Source organism: Coregonus lavaretus (genome assembly GCF_964263955.1).
Source record: "Coregonus lavaretus genome assembly, contig: HAP1_SCAFFOLD_1753, whole genome shotgun sequence".
Classification (NCBI taxonomy): domain Eukaryota; kingdom Metazoa; phylum Chordata; class Actinopteri; order Salmoniformes; family Salmonidae; genus Coregonus; species Coregonus lavaretus.
This window is the reverse complement of record NW_028160929.1, coordinates 26,813-47,861: the sequence shown is the minus strand read 5'-3', so window position 1 is coordinate 47,861 and position 21,049 is coordinate 26,813. Positions and strand designations below refer to the sequence as shown.

Below are 21,049 nucleotides of genomic sequence, written 5' to 3'. Positions count from 1 at the left end.
GATGACGAAGGAACAGCTTGCCAAATTGTGCAAGACAATTGTAACCTTCATCACACAGACCACCCTGCAGATCCTGCTGCCGGCCCTGGCCGGCGTACTGGGGGTGACGGGCTTTGCTGAGGACGAAACTGACTCAACCAAGAGGGGCGGCAGTGCAAGATCCTTTACAGCCTTTGATCAGGAAAGACTGGAGCTCATCCAGGAAGTTAAATATCTGCCGAAGAAGTTGTATAAGGGCGGCACAGGGGCTCAACGTCTCAGGTCCCTAACACCCTCTTCGAAGAGGTATGTTCCCCTCAAGGTTTACATGTATGGATTTCACCTAGCTCATCTATCCCAGTTTGTTAGCCAATGCATTTTATGCTATCTAATGTAGTACAGAATGTAATGTATCAACCTTTGAGCAGATTAGAATTAATGAGCATGAAAAGAGATCAAAAGGACATGTAAATATTTAGAATACTAAAATTACAATGCTTGATCGATTTGCCAAGTTCAGACAGGAATTATCATGCTTTGTTTGTTCGTTTTAAAGTTCCCAGACCTCAGTGAAAGTCCACCTGGGAATGCCAGAGGACAGAATCATCAAAAGTGTCCAGGAGCAACTCTCTGACCATAATATCCTGTCCTCTTGCCCACCTGAGCTGACCGTTGGTCTTATCAAGGTGGTGGTCAAACAGCTTAACTTGGCCCTCTCTATGACTATCAGCAGAGCCATTTCAGGGCGGTCCTCCCCTATTGCTTCTGGTACCCAGGCCGCTGAACAGATGGTCAACATGGTCCAGAAGTGTTTTGATGATCATGCCACTCCAGAGGACCAGAGCTCCACCTCTGAATTAGAGTCGTGCATTCCACCTGCAACAGAAGAGGTGATGACTGTTATCGCAGACATGGTGGATGAATTGGAAAAAGAAGATCCGGAATTGGCTAAGGTGCTTCGAGAAGTGGCTGTGAAAGTTAAAATGTTGGCATCTGGCAGTGACCTTGCAGTGGAGCACCTGGATGCTCAAGACTCTCCTGTTCCAGAGGAGCTGAACATAATATGTACATCTTGCAATGAAATGACGCAAAATCTTGGCACTCTGTTTGGTGCAAAGTTCAAGACCAAAGCCTCAAAGGCTGTGAGTGAAATTCTTGTGAGAAGGTTTAGGAGCGGTATCTCTGGTATGGTTCAACCTTCTCATTCGTTTAGTACCACTCCAAGCTTGACGAATGCATCTGGCCCATCTGACAGGATCCTTGATTCTGCGGCCACTGGGCTCATACAGACCAAAGTAGATTCTGAGGCATCACAAATAATTGATAACTTTGTTGAAGATGTCAAGGACATTGTGCAGCATGCTGAATTAGATCAGCCAACAAGCACCCAGAGAGATCCCCAAGTAGGACACTGTATAACAAAGAGGAAACCCTTCCATGTAGCTCGTAGACTCTGCGACAGGCTTCAGGCAAAGCTGAATACATTGTTCCTCACAATGGGTGGAACTCCAGTCCAAGGGAAAGAACGTATGGAAAAAGTTGACTCCAGTGATGTGCTTCTGGAGCACACTGACTCCAGTGATCTGCCTGTTTCAATCCTGAGCTTGCCTTCACCATGTAGGAGTGAATCTCCTATATCAGAATGCAATTCATCTTCTTTATCTGATGGACGTGATTCAACTGGCTCTGTAGAAGAGAAAACACCAGAGCAACCTGAAACCTGTAAGAGCGAGGCAATACTGCAAGAGGTCAACTCAATAGGACTTGGTGCTCTCCGTAAATGCCAAAGTGAGAACTCTCAACCATTACTGTCTCTCTGTGATTCAAACCTGGTGCCCTGCACCAAAGAGGTCTTGTCCCAGATTGTGGACATCTATAGATCAGATCAGGAATGCACATCATCTGTTGCAGAGAGTTTCTTTTACAACTCCCTTGAAGTCTATGACTTTTTGGACGGTGTCATGTCTTACCTAGAAGACATGCCTGTGTCCGGTTCCTCTGCGTTGGAGGGATTAAGAGATACTCCAGCCTCAGTCATTGAGAAGCTCTCCAGTGAAGAGTTCCAGATGAACGCTACCAACAAAGTGCGAAAAATACTGATCAAATCAATCAGTAGCTTTCCCAGCAAAGTCAGTTCCAGCCAGCTAGATTCTCAGATGTTGCCAGCAACATCAACAATTTCCTCGAGGCATACCGATTTAACTGCTTTTGAAATCGTTGGATCAATTACAAATGACATAAAGAGCCTTTTCCCACGCACAGAGTCTTCTACTACTCTATGGCAGGCAGACTCTATGCTTCAACAGAGTTATGAAAAAACCTCAGAATACACTGAGGCCGCACCCGAAGGCTCCCAGTCTGGTGTGGAAGTATCTGAGAAGAAGATCTGGACAACTGCAAAGACTATTTACCACAATGTGAAGACAAAGATTAGGAATTATTTCACATGGCGAAAGCAAGCCAAAGTAACAAAGGCTCAAGCCAAAAATACCCTCAGCCATATTCTGGTTTCAATTCAGAAAGAGCTGTCAAAATCTGACCAAATGGTGACTGCAGGAGAGCTTTCACAAATAGAGAATGTGGTTGGAATGATCCTGGACGATATTGAGAAGGTAAGCAGTGAATGTGATGAGGAACTGGTCTATCCAGCACCACAGCGGCCTTCTTCCTCGTTGTCATCCTCATCTGCCAGATCACAGAAGTCAGAGTGGGAATTTGCACTCCCTGGAATTCCCATCCCTTCTGAATTACCAGCGAGTACTACTCAGCCCATTGTAAGATGCTCAGTCATCGACATGGGCAAATCTACTAAGACAAAAACATCAGTGTGTAATGCCAGGGAAAGCATGTCTGCAATAGTGGATACCATTTTAAAGGATGTATATCCAGAGGAAGAAGGGGAGGTTGCATCCCACCCTGATCTAACAGCTGCAATAGCAAGACTTGAGGAGCTCATATCTCAGGATAGGATTGGTGCTCTCTCCTGTGATCTTACTCACCAAGTCAACCGCATCATTTCTGAGAGTAACTTGACCCCTCTGGTTCTGACAGTGGCGGCTGGAAAGAGTGCATCCCATACAATCCTTACTAAACTGAAGAGGAATGACAAGAAGTTGGGGAAACCCACAGCTTACGAGCTGGTTCAGCTGTTTGCAGAGGAGTCTGTGAAGCGTCTCCTGCTTCCTAGCCTTGTGCCATCTTTAGCTTCAATGAGTTGGGCTCAGAGAGTCAGTGTGACGGCTAGCGTATCTGAAGATAGGATTTCATGCTCTTTGTCTACATCAGCATTTAGTGACACAGTCAGTCTGTTTAACAAAGTAATGGTAAGCCAGGTCATGGACTCTGTGGTTTCTGATGCACAAAGCAGAGAGTCATCTCCAACCAGAACTGTAACTGATATAGGCAGTCTACTGAGTGTTAAGTCCTCCCCTCTGCCATCTTTTCCCGCCATCAGCATGGCAACAAGTGAGACCTCCAATGCTGCACGAGGCTTTGAGGCCAACATAGATGCTGAGGAAAGAGATACCACCAGTTGTTCCGGTGTAGCTCAGAGCATTGTTTGTGATCAGAAGTCAACCAGTCCGGATGTTGTCAAAGATGTCTCGCTTTCAACCCCATCCACTGATAACTTAAGCGGTGATGATGACTTTACCGGCCTCATCAGCATGTTAGTGGTGAGACTTCTGTCAAAAATCCAAACCCAAACTGATCTGTACCCAGTTGACGTCACACGCACATCACAAGACCTGATTCCAAAAGTTATAGCTGCCTTCTGTGCATGGTCAGGCTGCTCTGAGACCCAAGCTTATCCCAAGAACTTGAAGAGTCATAAAATATACAGCACCGTCTACAAACATCTGTTGAAGGAGTTTGGCTCAGAGAAGATCCTCCAACTGGCCGTGTCGACTCAGGACTCTACATTCAGTAGGATTCTTGTGAAGTCTCTGAGCAAGGAGATTCTCCACAGTTGTAACGAGGCATCAAGGGCAGCCTCAAGAACATATTTCGAAGCCACCCGGCCTGAGGCTCTTCCCATGGCTGAGGATGTGAAGGCTACCAGAGGGAAGCTGTCTTTCCTACAAAGGCTTGCCAGGCTGAAAATCAACTTAAAGGTACATCAAACTTATTTAAGTTAACAATTGTGTCAATGTGAGTAAACAATGTTATTTCGAGAAAATGTAAAACCATCCATTAATTCCAAAACCATTTATAAATCTTGGTGTGCTGGTGTGTAAGATGTGATTTGTTATTACCATGAGGTTGTTCAGCTGTGACTGTTGTTTTGACATGTTTTTGTCTTTCAACTCTTTCTTAGCCATTCAAGATCGGGAACAAGAAGGATTCCAAGAAGAATTCCTGCCACTCTGAATCTAAAGACCAGACTACTGCTGAAGATAGCATGTGTAAGTCCATACAGCAGGACATTTACTGTTTGAGATATTGGTGTACAAAGATGCTATTGCAAAAATATTAAACCCTATATACAGTACATTATATATTATCGATAGTGATCTTATGTAAAATGATTTCTAATTTCTAAACCTCAAGATGCTGGTTCTCATTTATTTGTGAAAGTAATGAGTTGAAACTAAGAATACAATATAACATAATTTCTAAATTAAAGTGCATGTCAACTCTCTCTCTTCTGTAGTGCCCAGCATAGTGGCACATGCTGCCACATCTGGACTCCCAGAGGATCTTCCCTCCACCTCTCAACAGGAGAAGCCTCACAAAGCTTCCCTTCTAATCAGGATGTTTTCTGCCATCTCCATAGGCCTATCCAAGCCATTCAAACGGTCTTCAACGCAGGCTTAATACAGCGATTTCCTTTAATACAGTAATATTTGCATTGAATTGATAGCCTTTGTCTTCATTTACAGTGGGGGAAAAAGTATTAAGTCAGCCACCAATTGTGCAAGTTCTCCCACTTAAAAAGATGAGAGAGGCCTGTAATTTTCATCAGGTACACGTCAACTATGACAGACAAAATGAGAAAAAGAAATCCAGAAAATCACATTGTAGGATTTTTAATGAATTTATTTGCAAATTATGGTGGAAAATAAGTATTTGGTCACCTACAAACAAGCAAGATTTCTGGCTCTCACAGACCTGTAACTTCTTCTTTAAGAGGCTCCTCTGTCCTCCACTCGTTACCTGTATTAATGGCACCTGTTTGAACTTGTTATCAGTATAAAAGACACCTGTCCACAACCTCAAACAGTCACACTCCAAACTCCACTATGGCCAAGACCAAAGAGCTGTCAAAGGACACCAAAAACAAAATTGTAGACCTGCACCAGGCTGGGAAGACTGAATCTGCAATAGGTAAGCAGCTTGGTTTGAAGAAATCAACTGTGGGAGCAATTATTAGGAAATGGAAGACACACTGATAATCTCCCTCGATTTCTGGGGCTCCACGCAAGATCTCACCCCGTGGGGTCAAAATGATCACAAGAACGGTGAGCAAAAATCCCAGAACCACACGGGGGGACCTAGTGAATGACCTGCAGAGAGCTGGGACCAAAGTAACAAAGCCTTCCATCAGTAACACACTACGCCGCCAGGGACTCAAATCCTGCAGTGCCAGACGTGTCCCCCTGCTTAAGCCAGTACATGTCCAGGCCCGTCTGAAGTTTGCTAGAGTGCATTTGGATGATCCAGAAGAGGATTGGGAGAATGTCATATGGTCAGATGAAACCAAAATAGAACTTTTTGGTAAAATCTCAACTCGTCGTGTTTGGAGGACAAAGAATGCTGAGTTGCATCCAAATAACACCATACCTACTGTGGAGCATGGGGGTGGAAACATCATGCTTTGGGGCTGTTTTTCTGCAAAGGGACCAGGACGACTGATCCGTGTAAAGGAAAGAATGAATGGGGCCATGTATCGTGAGATTTTGAGTGAAAACCTCCTTCCATCAGCAAGGGCATTGAAGATGAAATGTGGCTGGGTCTTTCAGCATGACAATGATCCCAAACACACCGCCCGGGCAAGGTCCTGGAGTGGCCTAGCCAGTCTCCAGATCTCAACCCCATAAAAAAATCTTTGGAGGGAGTTGAAAGTCTGTGTTGCCCAGTGACAGCCCCAAAACATCACTGCTCTAGAGGAGATCTGCATGGAGGAATGGGCCAAAATACCAGCAACGGTGTGTGAAAACCTTGTGAAGACTTACAGAAAACGTTTGACCTGTGTCATTGCCAACAAAAGGTATATAACAAAGTATTGAGAAACTTTTGTTATTGACCAAATACTTATTTTCCACCATAATTTGCAAATAAATTCATTAAAAATCCTACAATGTGATTTTCTGGATTTTTTTCTCTCCTTTTGTCTGTCATAGTTGACGTGTACCTATGATGAAAATTACAGGCCTCTCTCATCTTTTTAAGTGGGAGAACTTGCACAATTGGTGGCTGACTAAATACTTTTTTCCCCCCACTGTATATTCCCTTGTTAACACATTTATTAGAAAATAATGTGTATTTTTAGGTTAGTCTATTATGCAGTCATAGTCATAGTGTATGCTAAATAGAGTAATGTTGTCCTGAATACTGTATAGAACATGCCTATCCACACACACACATACTGACCCTGGCATTAGTGTGATTAATGGAACACACACAGTACTTCAGATATGTCCCACAACCAACATTCAACCAGATATAAGTGATTCTGTCTAAAATAAATGTACTGTAAAATAAACCATACTTAATTTACAAATAATAAAAAAATACATGATGCAGGACACTCAGTGACAAGGGAATGAACTGGTTTAACTTCTCAAACAGAAACACACACATTTCCATTTTCTGTGGATAGCCTACTGTCACGTGAATTTCTATCTCTAATCCACCCTAAGCTTGAATCATTACCAGAGGTTGTAAGGCTCTGGTTTTAATCATCAATGATTCAAGGTCCACAACTCACAAGTCTTATCTGTATTTTTATTCATGGCGAGAGCTCTGGTTTCAAAGGCACAACATTTACATTTTCTGTATGCTAGTGTGACCTTAGACCTGTAGATTGCAGTAAAGGTCTACTTTTGCTGCAGATCCACTTCTACAGCACAAACCTCTCTGGACAAGTAGCTTACACACTTGTCTCTAGTGAGAGAGAGTGTGTGTGTGGCAAAAAGAGACTGAATATTGCAATACACTTTTATGATAACAGATTAATTCTGTAGCACAGCTATAGTTTTTTTTAAATGCCAAATGTACCTGCAGCATGCTACTGGCTACATATGTTTTTCTGAGTGACTTGTGTTGTGAGAGGAGAACCAGAATTCAAACAAAAACTCCTGGATTACATGTAATAATATTGTTAGATATTTTCATTAACATATGGTAGCAAGTCAAGCTATCTAGTTACATGTTACAACATTATATTATATGGCCAATGTTTGTGTGCATCCTCTTTGCTCTTACCTTCGACATCAACAAGCGACACACGGGCATCTTTGCTCAGTAATCTCCTCTCCCCATCGGTTTCACTGGGATGACATCCGGTGGTGTGGCATGGTAAAGCTTGCTCAAAGGGGAAAATAACCAACCCGTACTGTCTTCTTCAGACGGCGGTTTTGGAACTTATTTCAGGCTTAACATCGCCACGAACCTCCACATTCGTATTGGAATTGCAAGCAGTCATTCGCGGTTTCCATCTGCTCGGCCATGGCGGCACATAAACCAGTGGAATGGGTTCAGGCCGTGATAAATAGATTCGACGAGCAGGTAATATTATATTGTATATGAGTTGGAAGTGGGAGTAGTTAGTTAGCTGCAACTGCAAGCAGTGAAGCATTTGGAGGGCTTGAACAGGTAACTAGCTAACTTATTTCTGCCACTGCAAAGTGCATACTAGCCTGCTTTCTAGCTAACGTTAGCTAGCTATAGACAAAGTAACTACTACGTTAGGACAAATATTTTTGTATCTGTTAGGATTATGTGTAACAAAAGTGCAAGTTACTTTTAGCTACCTATCTAGTAAGCTTCCCATGTACTTAGCTAGCTAAGATAGCTAGCTAGCCAACTAAACATGCATTTTCATGTTGCTTCGATTTTGGGTGTTGGTATAGCTAACTCGGACTGTTAGGAGAGGTTGCACATAACGTCTAATATTGGCTAATTCTGGCAGTAAATTGGGGAACAGATGTCACTACTGTACCAGCTAGGGAGTCATAGCTAACTGTAAACAAATGAGAGGTGTGACTCCAACATGCACTGATTAAAATGCAAGGTCTGTCACATGCAGTGAAAAGAATGAAGAACACACACTCGTTGCATGCTGTCAGCCAACAGTCATGTTACTGTCTGTCTGAGGAATCTGGATTTGCAACCTGGCCATGTTTCTGCTCTGAGGTAAAGGCTCAATACTAAGATAAAAAAGCAACATGAATCCCAGTTTACCTATTTGCTTATGGTTTTGCCTACGTCTAGCGAACAGTTTTTTTTAAATTATATGAGAAAAAAATATTCCATTTTATTTGGAACGGCAAACCAGCCAAAATTAAACGGGCCTATTTATATAATGAATATGAATTCGGAGGACAGAAATTATTAAATATTAAAGCATTAGACCTATCACTAAAAGCTTCAGTCATACAAAAGTTATACTTAAATCCGAACTGGTTCTCAAGCAAATTAGTAAGATTGTCTCACCCAATGTTCAAGAATGGCCTTTCTCCCTTTATTCAGATTACAACCACTCATTTTCAGTTATTTGAAAAGGAAATCATCTCCCAAATATCACTATTTCTAAAACAAGCCATATAAAGTTGGTTGCAATTTCAATTTAATCCTCCAGAAACGACAGAACAAATAATGCAACAAATATTGTGGTTAAATTCAAATATACTAATTGACAAAAAACCTTAATTTTTTGACAAAATGTTTAAAAAAGGTATAAGCTTCGTAAATGATATCATCGGTAGGACTGGTGGAGTTATGTCACACATGCAGCTAACAAAAACATATGGAAATGTCTGCTCTACCCAAAATTACAACCAAATAATTGCAGCCTTACCGCAAAAATGGAAGAGGAAAGTGGAAAGGGGAGAAAGTAAGGAACTTGTCTGTCGGCCTTACATTAAAGAACATAATTGGTTAAGGAAAACTGTAATAAATAAAAAAGTATATCAGTTTAATTTAAGGACCAAAGGATTGACAGCCGTCCCATATAGATTGCAAAATAGTTGGGAAGAGATTTTTTACGTACTGATCCCATGGCATAGTGTTTATGAACTGACACGCAAAACGACATCGGATTCAAAAATTGGAATCTTTCAATGTAAATTATTATATAAAATTCTTGCTACCAATATAATGTTATATATATGGGGGATACAATCTTCCCAGCTCTGCAGATTTAGCTGTGAAGAGACAGAATCATTAGATCATTTGTTTTGGTTCTGTCCAGTTGTAGCTTGTTTTTGGACACAGGTCCAGGAATGGCTGAAGGATTGCAATATTTACCTGGAGCTAACCTTGCAGATAGCATTACTGGGTGATCTGAAAAGTCATAGTCAATCGATCAATAATATAATAATACTTTTAGCAAAAATGTTTATTTTTAATTCACAATCTGTAGAAGCAATGAGAATAGAAAGGTTCAGAACTTTTGTAAAACATCACAGTACAGTTGAAATATATATGGCAAATAGAAATCCTATATGGATGGTGTTAAGAGCTAGATGGGAGGTGTTGAATGGAGTTGAAGTATGGGACTAATAACAACTAACAACAAATAATAACAAGATAACTAATAATTACATTTACATTTTAGTCATTTAGCAGACGCTCTTATCCAGAGCGACTTACAGGAGCAATTAGGGTTAAGTGCCTTGCTTAAGGGCACATCGACAGATTTTTCACCTAGTCGGCTCGGGGATTAGAACCAGCAACCTTTCAGTTACTGGCACAACGCTCTTACCCACTAAGCTACCTGCCGCCCCAATGTAAGTATATAGGTTGTATGTTGGGAGCTTTTGGGAAAGAGCACAGTTAGAAAGATATGGCATATAGAAGCAAACCGGATGGACATCATGAAAATGATCGGAGAGGTTGAGAGTAGAAGTAGTTCAGGAGCAAAAACTAATAAAATATAATTATTGTAAAATTGACTGTGTCCATAAAATGTAGATGGTAAGTATAAGCTGGAAGTAGAGGCCTAAGTATTGTTGTTCACTAATTTACCCCAAGTAGGGAAAGGATGGCGGGGTTGAAAAGTAATAAAGGGGAGTATAGATATAAAAAACATGGGGGATTGGATGTGATGCAGACAATTACATTGATGGAAGTTACAATCTATCTGCAATATTAAGCTGTTTAGGTGTCTGCGTGCAGTGTGAAGGAAGTTAGAGGTAGTCCCGAGAGCCAATGCTGACTAGCGTTTGTGCAATGACTGGAAGGCTACAGGTACACTAGCATATGCTACTGTATAGTACTGCTATAGTATCCCTTTAAGGGTGCCAAAGATTCCTCTAATGAACTTGAGATTGAAGCTATGTGAATCATTGGGTCAGGTAGTCTATCCAGTCCATCAATAGTTTTTACACTTGTCTGTTGCCCCTAACTGTTTCTCATCAGGAGTCATTATCAGTCAATATTATCATATTGTAAGATCAAGGTTGTAAAATGCTCCAGCTTATTTGTTGGAAAGTTTGTTGTTGCTTGAGAGCTGGTATGTCTGTAAAGCAGCTCTGGGTCTCAATTTCATCCATTGGAAACTGAGCTTTGTCTGTTTTGGTCGTCAAAGACCACCACGAAAGGGACTGAAACAGATGGTTCTTTTGGGATGGTTCTTGCAACCATGCTGCAGTGCAAGCAATGCCGCCAGAAACTCTTAACCTTCTTTAAACTATTTTGGGTGAAATCTGTTTTACAAATGAACTTGAAAAGGGTTAGGCCTAGTTTAGCTAGGCTTGCACTATGCAGAGGTTTGGATTTAGCCTAAACCTGCTCCAAGTGCCATTGCGCACTGTGCAACTGCCCTCAGCTCCAGTACAACTTTGGGTATAAGACTGTCTCATACCTCCTTTTCTTTGCCTTTTGAAAATGAATATCAGCACTTTGTGTGCAGTTTGGGTAGGTTCTGGGCCTCAGGTTTCAGAGGCTACAGAGGGACTCTGATGCACAGAGTGGTGATTGTACCCAGGCTTAGCGGCTCTGCTCGGCTTATTACAGTTTGATGAAAGTGTAATAAGGGATTAAATCCACCTTGTGTTGTTAAGACCATTTAGAAGCCTCTAAGTCAGGGGTAACTCTTACCCTACGAGGTCCGGAGCCTGCTGGTTTTCTGTCCTACATAATAATGAATTGTATACACCTGGTGTCCAGGACTAATTCAGTCCCTGATTAGAGGGGAACAATGAAAAAATGTAGTGGAACTGGCTTCGGGTTCCAGAGTTGAATTTGAGGGCTCTATGTCATAGGATTGCATGTGTTGGCTTTATGAGGGTGGAGTTCATAGTCAGAATCAGATTTTCTGTGTGAACCTTGCTTATTTTTCCCAAAAATCTACCCAGTGTCCAGAAACAATGAAAGTGTTGTGAACAAGTCTAAATCACAGTTGTATGCAACTTCAGATTCCTAAATTGTCTTGGTTGTAATGCATGCACCTGGGGCGGCAGGTAGCTTAGTGGTTAAGAGCGTTGTGCCAGTAACCGAAAGGTCACTGGTTCTAATCCCCGAGCCAACTAGGTGACAAATCTGTTGATGTGCCCTTGAGCAAGGCACTTAACCCTAATTGCTCCTGTAAGTCGCTCTGGATAAGAGCGTCTGCTAAATGACTAAAATGTAATGTAAATGTAAAAAGCTACCCGAGAGAGGTTGGTGGATGCCAATGTGATGTACTAGATCAATGAGAAAGAAGAACCTCAACCTAGTAGTATTGGTCATCACAGCATCAGCCCAGAATCGTCATATCATCAGTGCATCTCTTCTTTAAACCATGACCTCTGCAGTGTTGGTGCATCGTCATGGAAACTGAATCTGTTCACCCCCACCCCACCATACCCCCTAAAGCAGAGTTGTGACTAAAGGGTGATCAGAAGTGACTTTTTGAAGCAGGTTAGGAGAGCATTTTAGCTAACCCTAACCCTTTTCCTAACCTTAACCTAAGTCTCCTAACCTGCCACGTTAATTATCCTAACCTGCTACGTAAATTCTCCTGACCTGCCACGAAAAAGTAACTTCCGGTCGTAGCTGTACTCCCTGCAGTCAACCCTAGAGCAGCTGAGTTGTCAAAAGACGAGATGGCTCCAGTGAACAACACTGTTGGAATACTGATGTTAAATTATAAATGATGTTAAATTACTGTATATTGATGTGTGTGGCCAAAATGACAAAATATTTTATAGAAGTCATGGGTAGTAGAATGCTCAAAATGCAGTTGTAGGCTTGAATCTCTTCATTGATTTTCCATTAATTAGAGAATGTTTCGATACCTTCTTATTTAGTGTCACTGTCTGTTTTCAAAGAGTACCTTGATAAGAATTGGTCAGCAAGACATATCTCAACATTATAACATTGTCTCATCATATGGTCTTTATATGGTGTCCCTTCCATGAATTAATTGATGGTATTCTAAGAGAAAGGCCCTTGTATATACAGTGGGGAGAACAAGTATTTGATACACTGCCGATTTTGCAGGTTTTCCTACTTACAAAGCATGTAGAGGTCTGTAATTTTTGTCATAGGTACACTTCAACTGTGAGAGACAGAATCTAAAACTAAAATCCAGAAAATCACATTGTATGATTTTTAAGTAATTAATTTGCATTTTATTGCATGACATAAGTATTTGATCACCTACCAACCAGTAAGAATTCCGGCTCTCACAGACCTGTTCGTTTTTCTTTAAGAAGCCCTCCTGTTCTCCACTCATTACCTGTATTAACTGCACCTGTTTGAACTCGTTACCTGTATAAAAGACACCTGTCCACACACTCAATCAAACAGACTCCAACCTCTCCACAATGGCCAAGACCAGAGAGCTGTGTAAGGACATCAGGGATAAAATTGTAGACCTGCACAAGGCTGGGATGGGCGACATGACAATAGGCAAGCAGCTTGGTGAGAAGGCAACAACTGTTGGCGCAATTATTAGAAAATGGAAGAAGTTCAAGATGACGGTCAATCACCCTCGGTCTGGGGCTCCATGCAAGATCTCACCTCGTGGGGCATCAATGATCATGAGGAAGGTGAGGGAACAGTCCAGAACTACACGGCAGGACCTGGTCAATGACCTGAAGAGAGCTGGGACCACAGTCTCAAAGAAAACCATTAGTAACACACTACGCCGTCATGGATTAAAATCCTGCAGCGCACGCAAGGTCCCCCTGCTCAAGCCAGCGTATGTCCAGGCCCGTCTGAATTTTCCAATGACCATCTGGATGATCCAGAGGAGGAATGGGAGAAGGTCATGTGGTCTGATGAGACAAAAATAGAGCTTTTTGGTCTAAACTCCACTCGCCGTGTTTGGAGGAAGAAGAAGGATGAGTACAACCCCAAGAACACCATCCCAACCGTGAAGCATGGAGGTGGAAACATCATTCTTTGGGGATGCTTTTCTGCAAAGGGGACAGGACGACTGCACCGTATTGAGGGGAGGATGGATGGGGCCATGTATCGCGAGATCTTGGCCAACAACCTCCTTCCCTCAGTAAGAGCATTGAAGATGGGTCGTGGCTGGGTCTTCCAGCATGACAACGACCCGAAACACACAGCCAGGGCAACTAAGGAGTGGCTCCGTGAGAAGCATCTCAAGGTCCTGGAGTGGCCTAGCCAGTCTCCAGACCTGAACCCAATAGAACATCTTTGGAGGGAGCTGAAAGTCCGTATTGCCCAGCGACAGCCCCAAAACCTGAAGGATCTGGAGAAGGTCTGTATGGAGGAGTGGGCCAAAATCCCTGCTGCAGTGTGTGCAAACCTGGTCAAGACCTACAGGAAACGTATGATCTCTGTAATTGCAAACAAAGGTTTCTGTACCAAATATTAAGTTCTGCTTTTCTGATGTATCACATACTTATGTCATGCAATAAAATGCAAATTAATTACTTAAAAATCATACCATGTGATTTTCTGGATTTTTGTTTTATATTCCGTCGCTCACAGTTGAAGTGTACCTATGATAAAAATTACAGACCTCTACATGCTTTGTAAGTAGGAAAACCTGCAAAATCGGCAGTGTATCAAATACTTGTTCTCCCCACTGTACATGAAGATCATTGAGTCAAATTTGTTATGTCACTTTTTTTTTTTTTTTTTTTACATAATTCATCTTTAATGCGAATATCTAAACATCCCATCTAGGGACAATAACAGTTCTCTTTTCATGAAAAATAGGCCTCACTTTAATTACGTTTCTTCTCTTGGCTCATTCCTCTCATCCAATGTTCATTTCCTTCCCCCTGTTTCCCCCAATCATGTAATGAGCACACAGTGCATTAGTGTGTATACAATGTCAATCAGTTATGCCAAAGTGCACATAAGGGAAGAGATGGCTCCGTGACCTTTTAGGAATTCCAATCCCGGCCTGTGAAACAAAGTGCTTACTGTCTGTCTCTGGTCCCGGACGGACAGTCCCTGAGCTGAACTGGATGTGAAAGATATGAAGCAGGGATGGGCCTGTGTGGACTCTGTGCATTCCAATTCAGACGGCTGACTATTCTCCTACCCTCTGTTTTTGGACTTTCATTCCCAGGCCAAGGTTTCTCCCTGAGGGGCCCTAGTGGTAGAGAGGATCCAGCTAGTAAGCAGTCCTAGGCCATGAGCCTCTTCCTTACCATGGATGCAGGTCTGAACCGAACTGTTTCCTTATTAGGTCTGCAACAGTGTAGTCTCCCCTTACCATACTCCCACGCCTGTTCATCACTTGGCTGTTGGGGAAGCCTGGAAGTGGAAATTGAGGCTAACAACATCCTGGCTCTGTTGCCCCACGCCTACGCACGGGCCTGAAGGAGAGCCAGAGCCACATCAGGGAGGAGTGCTCCATGCAGAAAAGCTCACTTGTCATCTGTGCTGCTGCTTACGGCTCATTAACACTCCAGGCCTGATGTGCCCCGCGTACACACTAGCCAGCCACAACACTAGGCAAGCTTACAGGGGCTCCTGCCCATGAGGTCTGGCCGAGCTGGCCCTTGTGTGTGTGAGTGAGATGTAGCCTGCAGGTGTACAGCTGTGGGCGTATGTTAGAGTTGTGGCGAGGTTCTTCTTAGCACAGGGCTTCATTGCTCTGTGACTGCAGGACGTCTGCACCTTGACCTTCGTCAGGTGTCGGAGACGTCCTCATAGCGCGAGAGGTGTGACATAGCACTTCTTGTGTGGAAATGTGTAGTGTGGATATGTGTAGACACATGATAAGAACGTGAAACCATGGCTTTGTGTAATTCCATTAGCCTTGCTCAAACCTGCTGCATATATGGTCCACTGTCTAACACGTTCACCCGTGGCTACGTACTCCTGTACGTACACATGATTTTCTTCTCTTTCTCCTTAGCTTCCCGTTAAAATGGGACATCAGAACAACCACACCAAAGTCGGCACAGAGCACAACAAGGAATGTCTCATCAACATCTCTAAGTACAAGTTCTCCCTCGTCATCAGTGGCCTCACGAACGTACTAAAAAATGTGAACAACATGGTAAGTGGAGTTTTTAACATATCTCTTTTAGCTGTTTATTTGACTTTAGCATGAGTAATGGGGATCACTACGTTGCGCGTCATCAACCCTACCTCCTGGAAGGCTTGTGTATTGTGTCAAAACTCCAAGTCAACTGAAGTTTAGGATGCCCACTAAGGGCTGGAAGTGGTGTTTGCCGAATCACTGTGTCCTCTGTGTCTGTAAGCCCTCATCTCCCCTCCCCTCCCCTCCCCTCCCCTCCCCTCCCCTCCCCTCCCCTCCCCTCTCCTCCCCTCCCCTCCCCTCCTCTCCTCCTCTCCTCTCTCCAGCGGATATTCGGGGAAGCTGCTGAGAAGAACCTCTACCTCTCCCAGCTGATTATCCTGGACACACTGGAGAAGTGCCTGGTGTCGGTGAGGAAACCCCCATACACTCTACATCTACTGTATCCCTCCTTACATCACCTTTAGTTGGTCTGATAACCTATCCCCCCCTACAGTTGTTTGTATTGTGTATAAACATTTCTCCATTTTAGTTTTCCCCCAGCCTGTCCCATATTAGTCCTATGACCTCCCCCAACTCAAACAGTTTTCTGTTGATGAATTTAATTGAACATTGCCAGTCAAGAACATTGGCCTCAAAATATTGCACTTATTGCACCAATATTCTAAAACGCTATGGTTCTTCCAACACAACGCCAGCATTACATTGGTTGGATGGATCCTGGATGCCCCTGTTCTGTCTCTCTCTGCTTTTTCCAGACAGACACAGACATACACTTAAACCCCTTCCTTCACTCGTGCTTTCTCTTCCCCTCTGAAATAGGTGCCTCTGTTCTGCGACCCTGCAGCAGTAGATTACATTTGCAGGTGTTTCCTCGACTTGAGTTAGTGGTTTCACAGCTTCCAATGGGATCGCCGGGAGTTTCCTGTATAGGTTTTTCATTAGGCCATGTCGTCAGATGGAAGCCAGCTGCTCTGCTCATGGACTATATGGAACTTTAGTTAGAAATGTAGAGATGTTATTTTTTACACATTTCTAAGTATAGTAATAGCCTCATTTTGTGTTACACTATTTCCTACATATGAGTGAGCTACAGGTTTTGAATGCAGTTGTATGCAGTCTGTCCCAGTATGAGGTTGCCAGTTTGACACAGTAGTTTTGGAAATGAGCCAATGGGAGCACTTGCGAATCCCAGGTGGGGACATACTGTGGTTGTGCCCCTGAGCGAGGCACTTAACCCACATACATGTATTGCATGTCCAGCTGTATAAATCCGAACTATGTGAGAAGTTGCCTCTGATAACCTGAAAAGCACTCCTTGTTTTCTCAGAGAACCTGTAGAAACCAGCGTGCACATACACTCTTTCCTCTCATCATGTTCCCTCTCTTTTTCTCTGTATTCATCTTCCTCCTGAACAGCAAACCTGGTTTCAAAAAAACAAATAAAGCAACACCTCAGGGCACAACGCCTCTCCTCCATGTGACCTACTTGTTGTGTGTATGTACTGACATGTATGTAACTGATATATATACACACACACTACATGTTAATGGTTTTAAATGTACAGTACCAGTCAAAAGGTTGGACACACCTCATTCCAGCGTTTTTCTTTATTTTTTACTATTTTCTACATTGTAGAATAATAGTGAAGACATCAAAACTATGAAATAACACATATGGAATCATGTAGTAACCAAAAAAGTGTTAAACAAATCAAAATATATATTTGAGATTCTTGAAAGTAGCCACCCTTTGCCTTGATGACAGCTTTGCACACTGTTGGCATTCTCTCAACTAGCTTCATGAGGTAGTCACCTGGAATGCATTTCAATTAACAGGTGTGCCTTGTTAATTTCTGGAATTTCTTTCCTTCTTAATTCATTTTAGCCAATCATTTGTGTTTTGACAAGGCAGGGTTGGTATACAGAAGATAGCCCTATTTGGGAAAAGACTAAGTCCATATTATGGCAAGAACAGCTCAAATAAGCAAAGAGAAACGACAGTCCATCATTACTTTAAGACATGAAGGTCAGTCAATCTGGAAAATTTCAATAACTAATGCTCTTGCGGCTGAATGGGAGCAAGTTCCTGTAAGTGCAGTCGCAAAAACCATCAAGGGCTATGATGAAACTGGCTCTCATGAGGACCGCCACAGGAAAGGAAGACCCAGCGTTACCTCAGCTGCAGAGGATAAGTTCATTAGAGTTACCAGCCTCAGAAATTGCAGCCCAAATAAATGCTTCACAGAGTTCAAGTAACAGACACATCTCAACATCAACTGTTCAGAGGAGACTGTGTGAATCAGGCCTTCATGGTCGAATTGCTGCAAAGAAATCACTACTAAAGGACACCAATAATAAGAAGAGACTTGCTTGGGTAAGAAACACGAGCAATGGACATTAGACCAGTGGAAATCTGTCCTTTGGTCTGATGAGTCCAAATTGGAGATTTTTGGTTACAACCGCCGTGTCTTTGTGAGACGCAGAGTAGGTGAATGGATGATCTCCGCATGTGTGATTCTCACCGTGAAGCATGAAGGAGGAGGTGTGGGGGTGCTTTGCTGGTGACACTGTCAGTGATTTATTTAGAATTCAAGGCACACTTAACCAGCATGGCTACCACAGCATTCTGCAGCAATACGCCATCCCATCTGGTTTGCGCATAGTCCCACTATCATTTGTTTTTCAACAGGACAATGACCCAACACACCTCCAGGCTATGTAACGGCTATTTGACCAAGAAGGAGAGTGATGAAGTGCTGCATTAGATGACCTGGCCTCCATAATCCCCCGACCTCAACCCAATTGAGATGGTTTGGGATGAGTTGGACCGCAGATTGAAGGAAAAGCAGCCAACAAGTGCTCAGCATATGTGGGAACTCCTTCAAGACTGTTGGAAAAGCATTCTAGGTGAAGCTGGTTGAAAGAATGCCAAGTGTGTGCAAAGGTGTCATTAAGGCAAAGGGTGGCTACTTTGAAGAATCTAAAATATAACAAATGTTTTGATTTGTTAAACACTTTTTTGGTTACTACATGATTCCATATGTGTTATTTCATAGTTTTGATGTCTTCACTATTATTCTACAATGTAGAAAATACTAAAAATAAAGAAAAAACCTTGAATGAGTAGGTGTGTCCAAACTTTTGACTGGTACTGCATGTAGATTGTAAAGTATTTTGTCTGTAAATTATTTTTCGTTATGTGTCGGACCGCAGTAAGACTAGCTGTCGCCATTGGTGTCAACTAATGGGGATCCTAATAAATCAAATAAAATCCCCCCAGCAATCGAAGGACTGCCTGCGTCTGGACGAGACCATGCTTGTGAAGCAGCTGCTGCCAGAGATCTGTCACTTCATCCACACGTACCGTGAGGGCCACCAGCACGCTGCAGAGCTCCGTGCCTCTGCCTCAGGGGTCCTCTTCTCCCTCAGCTGCAACAACTTCAACGCTGTCTTCAGCCGCATCTCCACCAGGTAACGCTAACCCTGATCCTGAGGAACTACAGACTGTTGGCTAATTCAGTGTCACTATCACTGTGTTGATGAGCAGTTGATCAGGTGTGTTAGTACAGGGCTGGAACAAAAGCCTGCCCACCCTGTTGTTCTTCCAAGGTCGATGGAAACTCACCTACGTTATTATCTTTTGTGCAAAAATGCATTTGTGTCTTTAAACAGTCTTCCACCAGACCTGATTTTCCCAGAAGTGTAATATTACAAATGACCAGTGGCGGCTGGTGAAAAATATTCTCGGTGGGGCTGTGCCATACTTTTTTTTTCCTGTAACCATCGCGATATATTTTAACACAAACTGCAGGACAGCAGTGCTCAGTGAAACATTCAGTAATTATTTAATGCCAATATTAAAAAGTTGAGGCATTCTTACACAAAAACATATTACACAAACCCAAGCCTTTCATTTGCATTTAAAGTGAACTTTTCACCATTCACCATAAACAGGCAACGCAACAGGCATGCTGTCAGAACAGAGTGGAAAGTGGACAATAACATGAAATTATTATAAAGTTTATAGGAAATCTTACACTGTATAAAAGGATGTATAATATAGAAATGGATATCAAGTGGATGAACTCAAACCTTTGACTGGAAGAATAGCATACAGTATTTTATGATCATACTAAATGTGACTAATTGTTAATGTGCTCCAGAACTGCAACAATTAATTGATACAAAACAACATATATACAGTAATATTAGCAAAGACACTATTAAGACTTTCTAGAGTACCATATATAACTGGATTTTTTATGCTAAGGTCAACTATATACAAAGAAACATGCGGCCAGAGCTGCTCTGTGTGTGTGTGTCTCATCTTATTTGTACAGGAATTTTGCCCGTCTGTCCTTCTGAGTGGCAAACCTCTCAATGACCCTTTGATTAAAGTCAGGAATGTCCCTGACAAGTTTCTTCTCCATGGAGAGCATGGCCAGAGCGTTCAGGCGATCCTGTGTCATGCTGTTTCTCAGGAAGGTCTTGATCCTTTTCAGTGTAGAGAAGCACCTTTCTGACTCAGCAGTTGTCATGGGTGTGGTGATGAGGATCTTGAGGAGGCTGGCAGTCTGTGAAAGTGCTCTGAAGGTTGTTCTCCATGAAGAACTGGTACAGGGGCACTGCACCACTACAAGCCTTGAACTCACTGTTCTCATAGATGAGGGACAGTTCGGTTTTGAGCTTGGCCTTGTTCAACATGGGGTACGCCTCCACGGTTGTTTCAAGCGCTGTATCGGGGAACTTCACACTGTGTTGTGGGAACAACTCTCCGTGCAATAGTGTTGCGCTGATGAGGTGCTGGGTGAAGGAGAACCTCTCTTTGGCATGACTCAGGATGGTATCACATACCTGTAAAAGATACATCATCAGCTTTAATTTGCAATTAAGCTATTTTGATGCAAGTGATCCTGACTGACACATGCCTATGTCCAACTCAAGTATATGATTACCAAGGTGCTGATTGTTCAGGGTTTTGGCTACATACTACCAGGCCTGAAAAAAGTTCTAGGGGGAAACACTGACAATTACATCACAACTTACCTCTATAGCCAACCTCTGTTGTTCTCCTGGTCCCAGCATCCTCCGTCGCTTGATGGGCTGTTGCTGCTCGTCAGATGCGCTGTCCCCACACAAAGAGGGAATTGAGGCCCTGGGTCCAAAAAATAAAGTTTAATTTGATAACTTGCAATCAGACTTCTTAACTCACTGTAATTCCCCCTCAACACACAACCAGTGACTTTTATATATGACGGCCACAGCAATCCTGTGGCCGTCATCCAGCTGCGTAGCAATGTTCACCCTTCCTAATACAGCTAGCTTTACAGAGTTGTCCATGTGTGCCCTGGTGTTCTCATGTTTCTTTACCTTCTCTGACAGGTGCTTCATATCCCTCACTCCGGTACCTGTCCATGCTGAATCTGACCCCGTCGTTTTAAAAAGCAA

General features: G+C 42.8%; 2 protein-coding genes across 2 annotated transcripts; both read left to right on the top strand.

Annotated features, from left to right (window-relative positions):
- LOC311121297 (uncharacterized protein) lies at nt 1–4,794 on the top strand (the record flags this gene model as incomplete). Its single annotated transcript, XM_084195800.1, has 4 exons — nt 1–285; nt 536–4,091; nt 4,295–4,382; nt 4,631–4,794. Exons 1-4 carry the CDS (start codon nt 2–4, stop codon nt 4,792–4,794), a joined length of 4,092 nt encoding a protein of 1,363 aa, XP_084051926.1. The 5' UTR covers nt 1.
- Nucleotides 4,795–7,462: 2,668 nt separating this feature from the next.
- LOC311121296 (neurofibromin-like) lies at nt 7,463–19,076 on the top strand (the record flags this gene model as incomplete). The annotated part of the gene is made up of 4 exons (XM_084195799.1): nt 7,463–7,707; nt 15,473–15,616; nt 15,925–16,008; nt 18,882–19,076. Exons 1-4 carry the CDS (start codon nt 7,648–7,650, stop codon nt 19,074–19,076), a joined length of 483 nt encoding a protein of 160 aa, XP_084051925.1. The 5' UTR covers nt 7,463–7,647.
- Between the last annotated feature and the right edge of the window lie 1,973 nt (nt 19,077–21,049).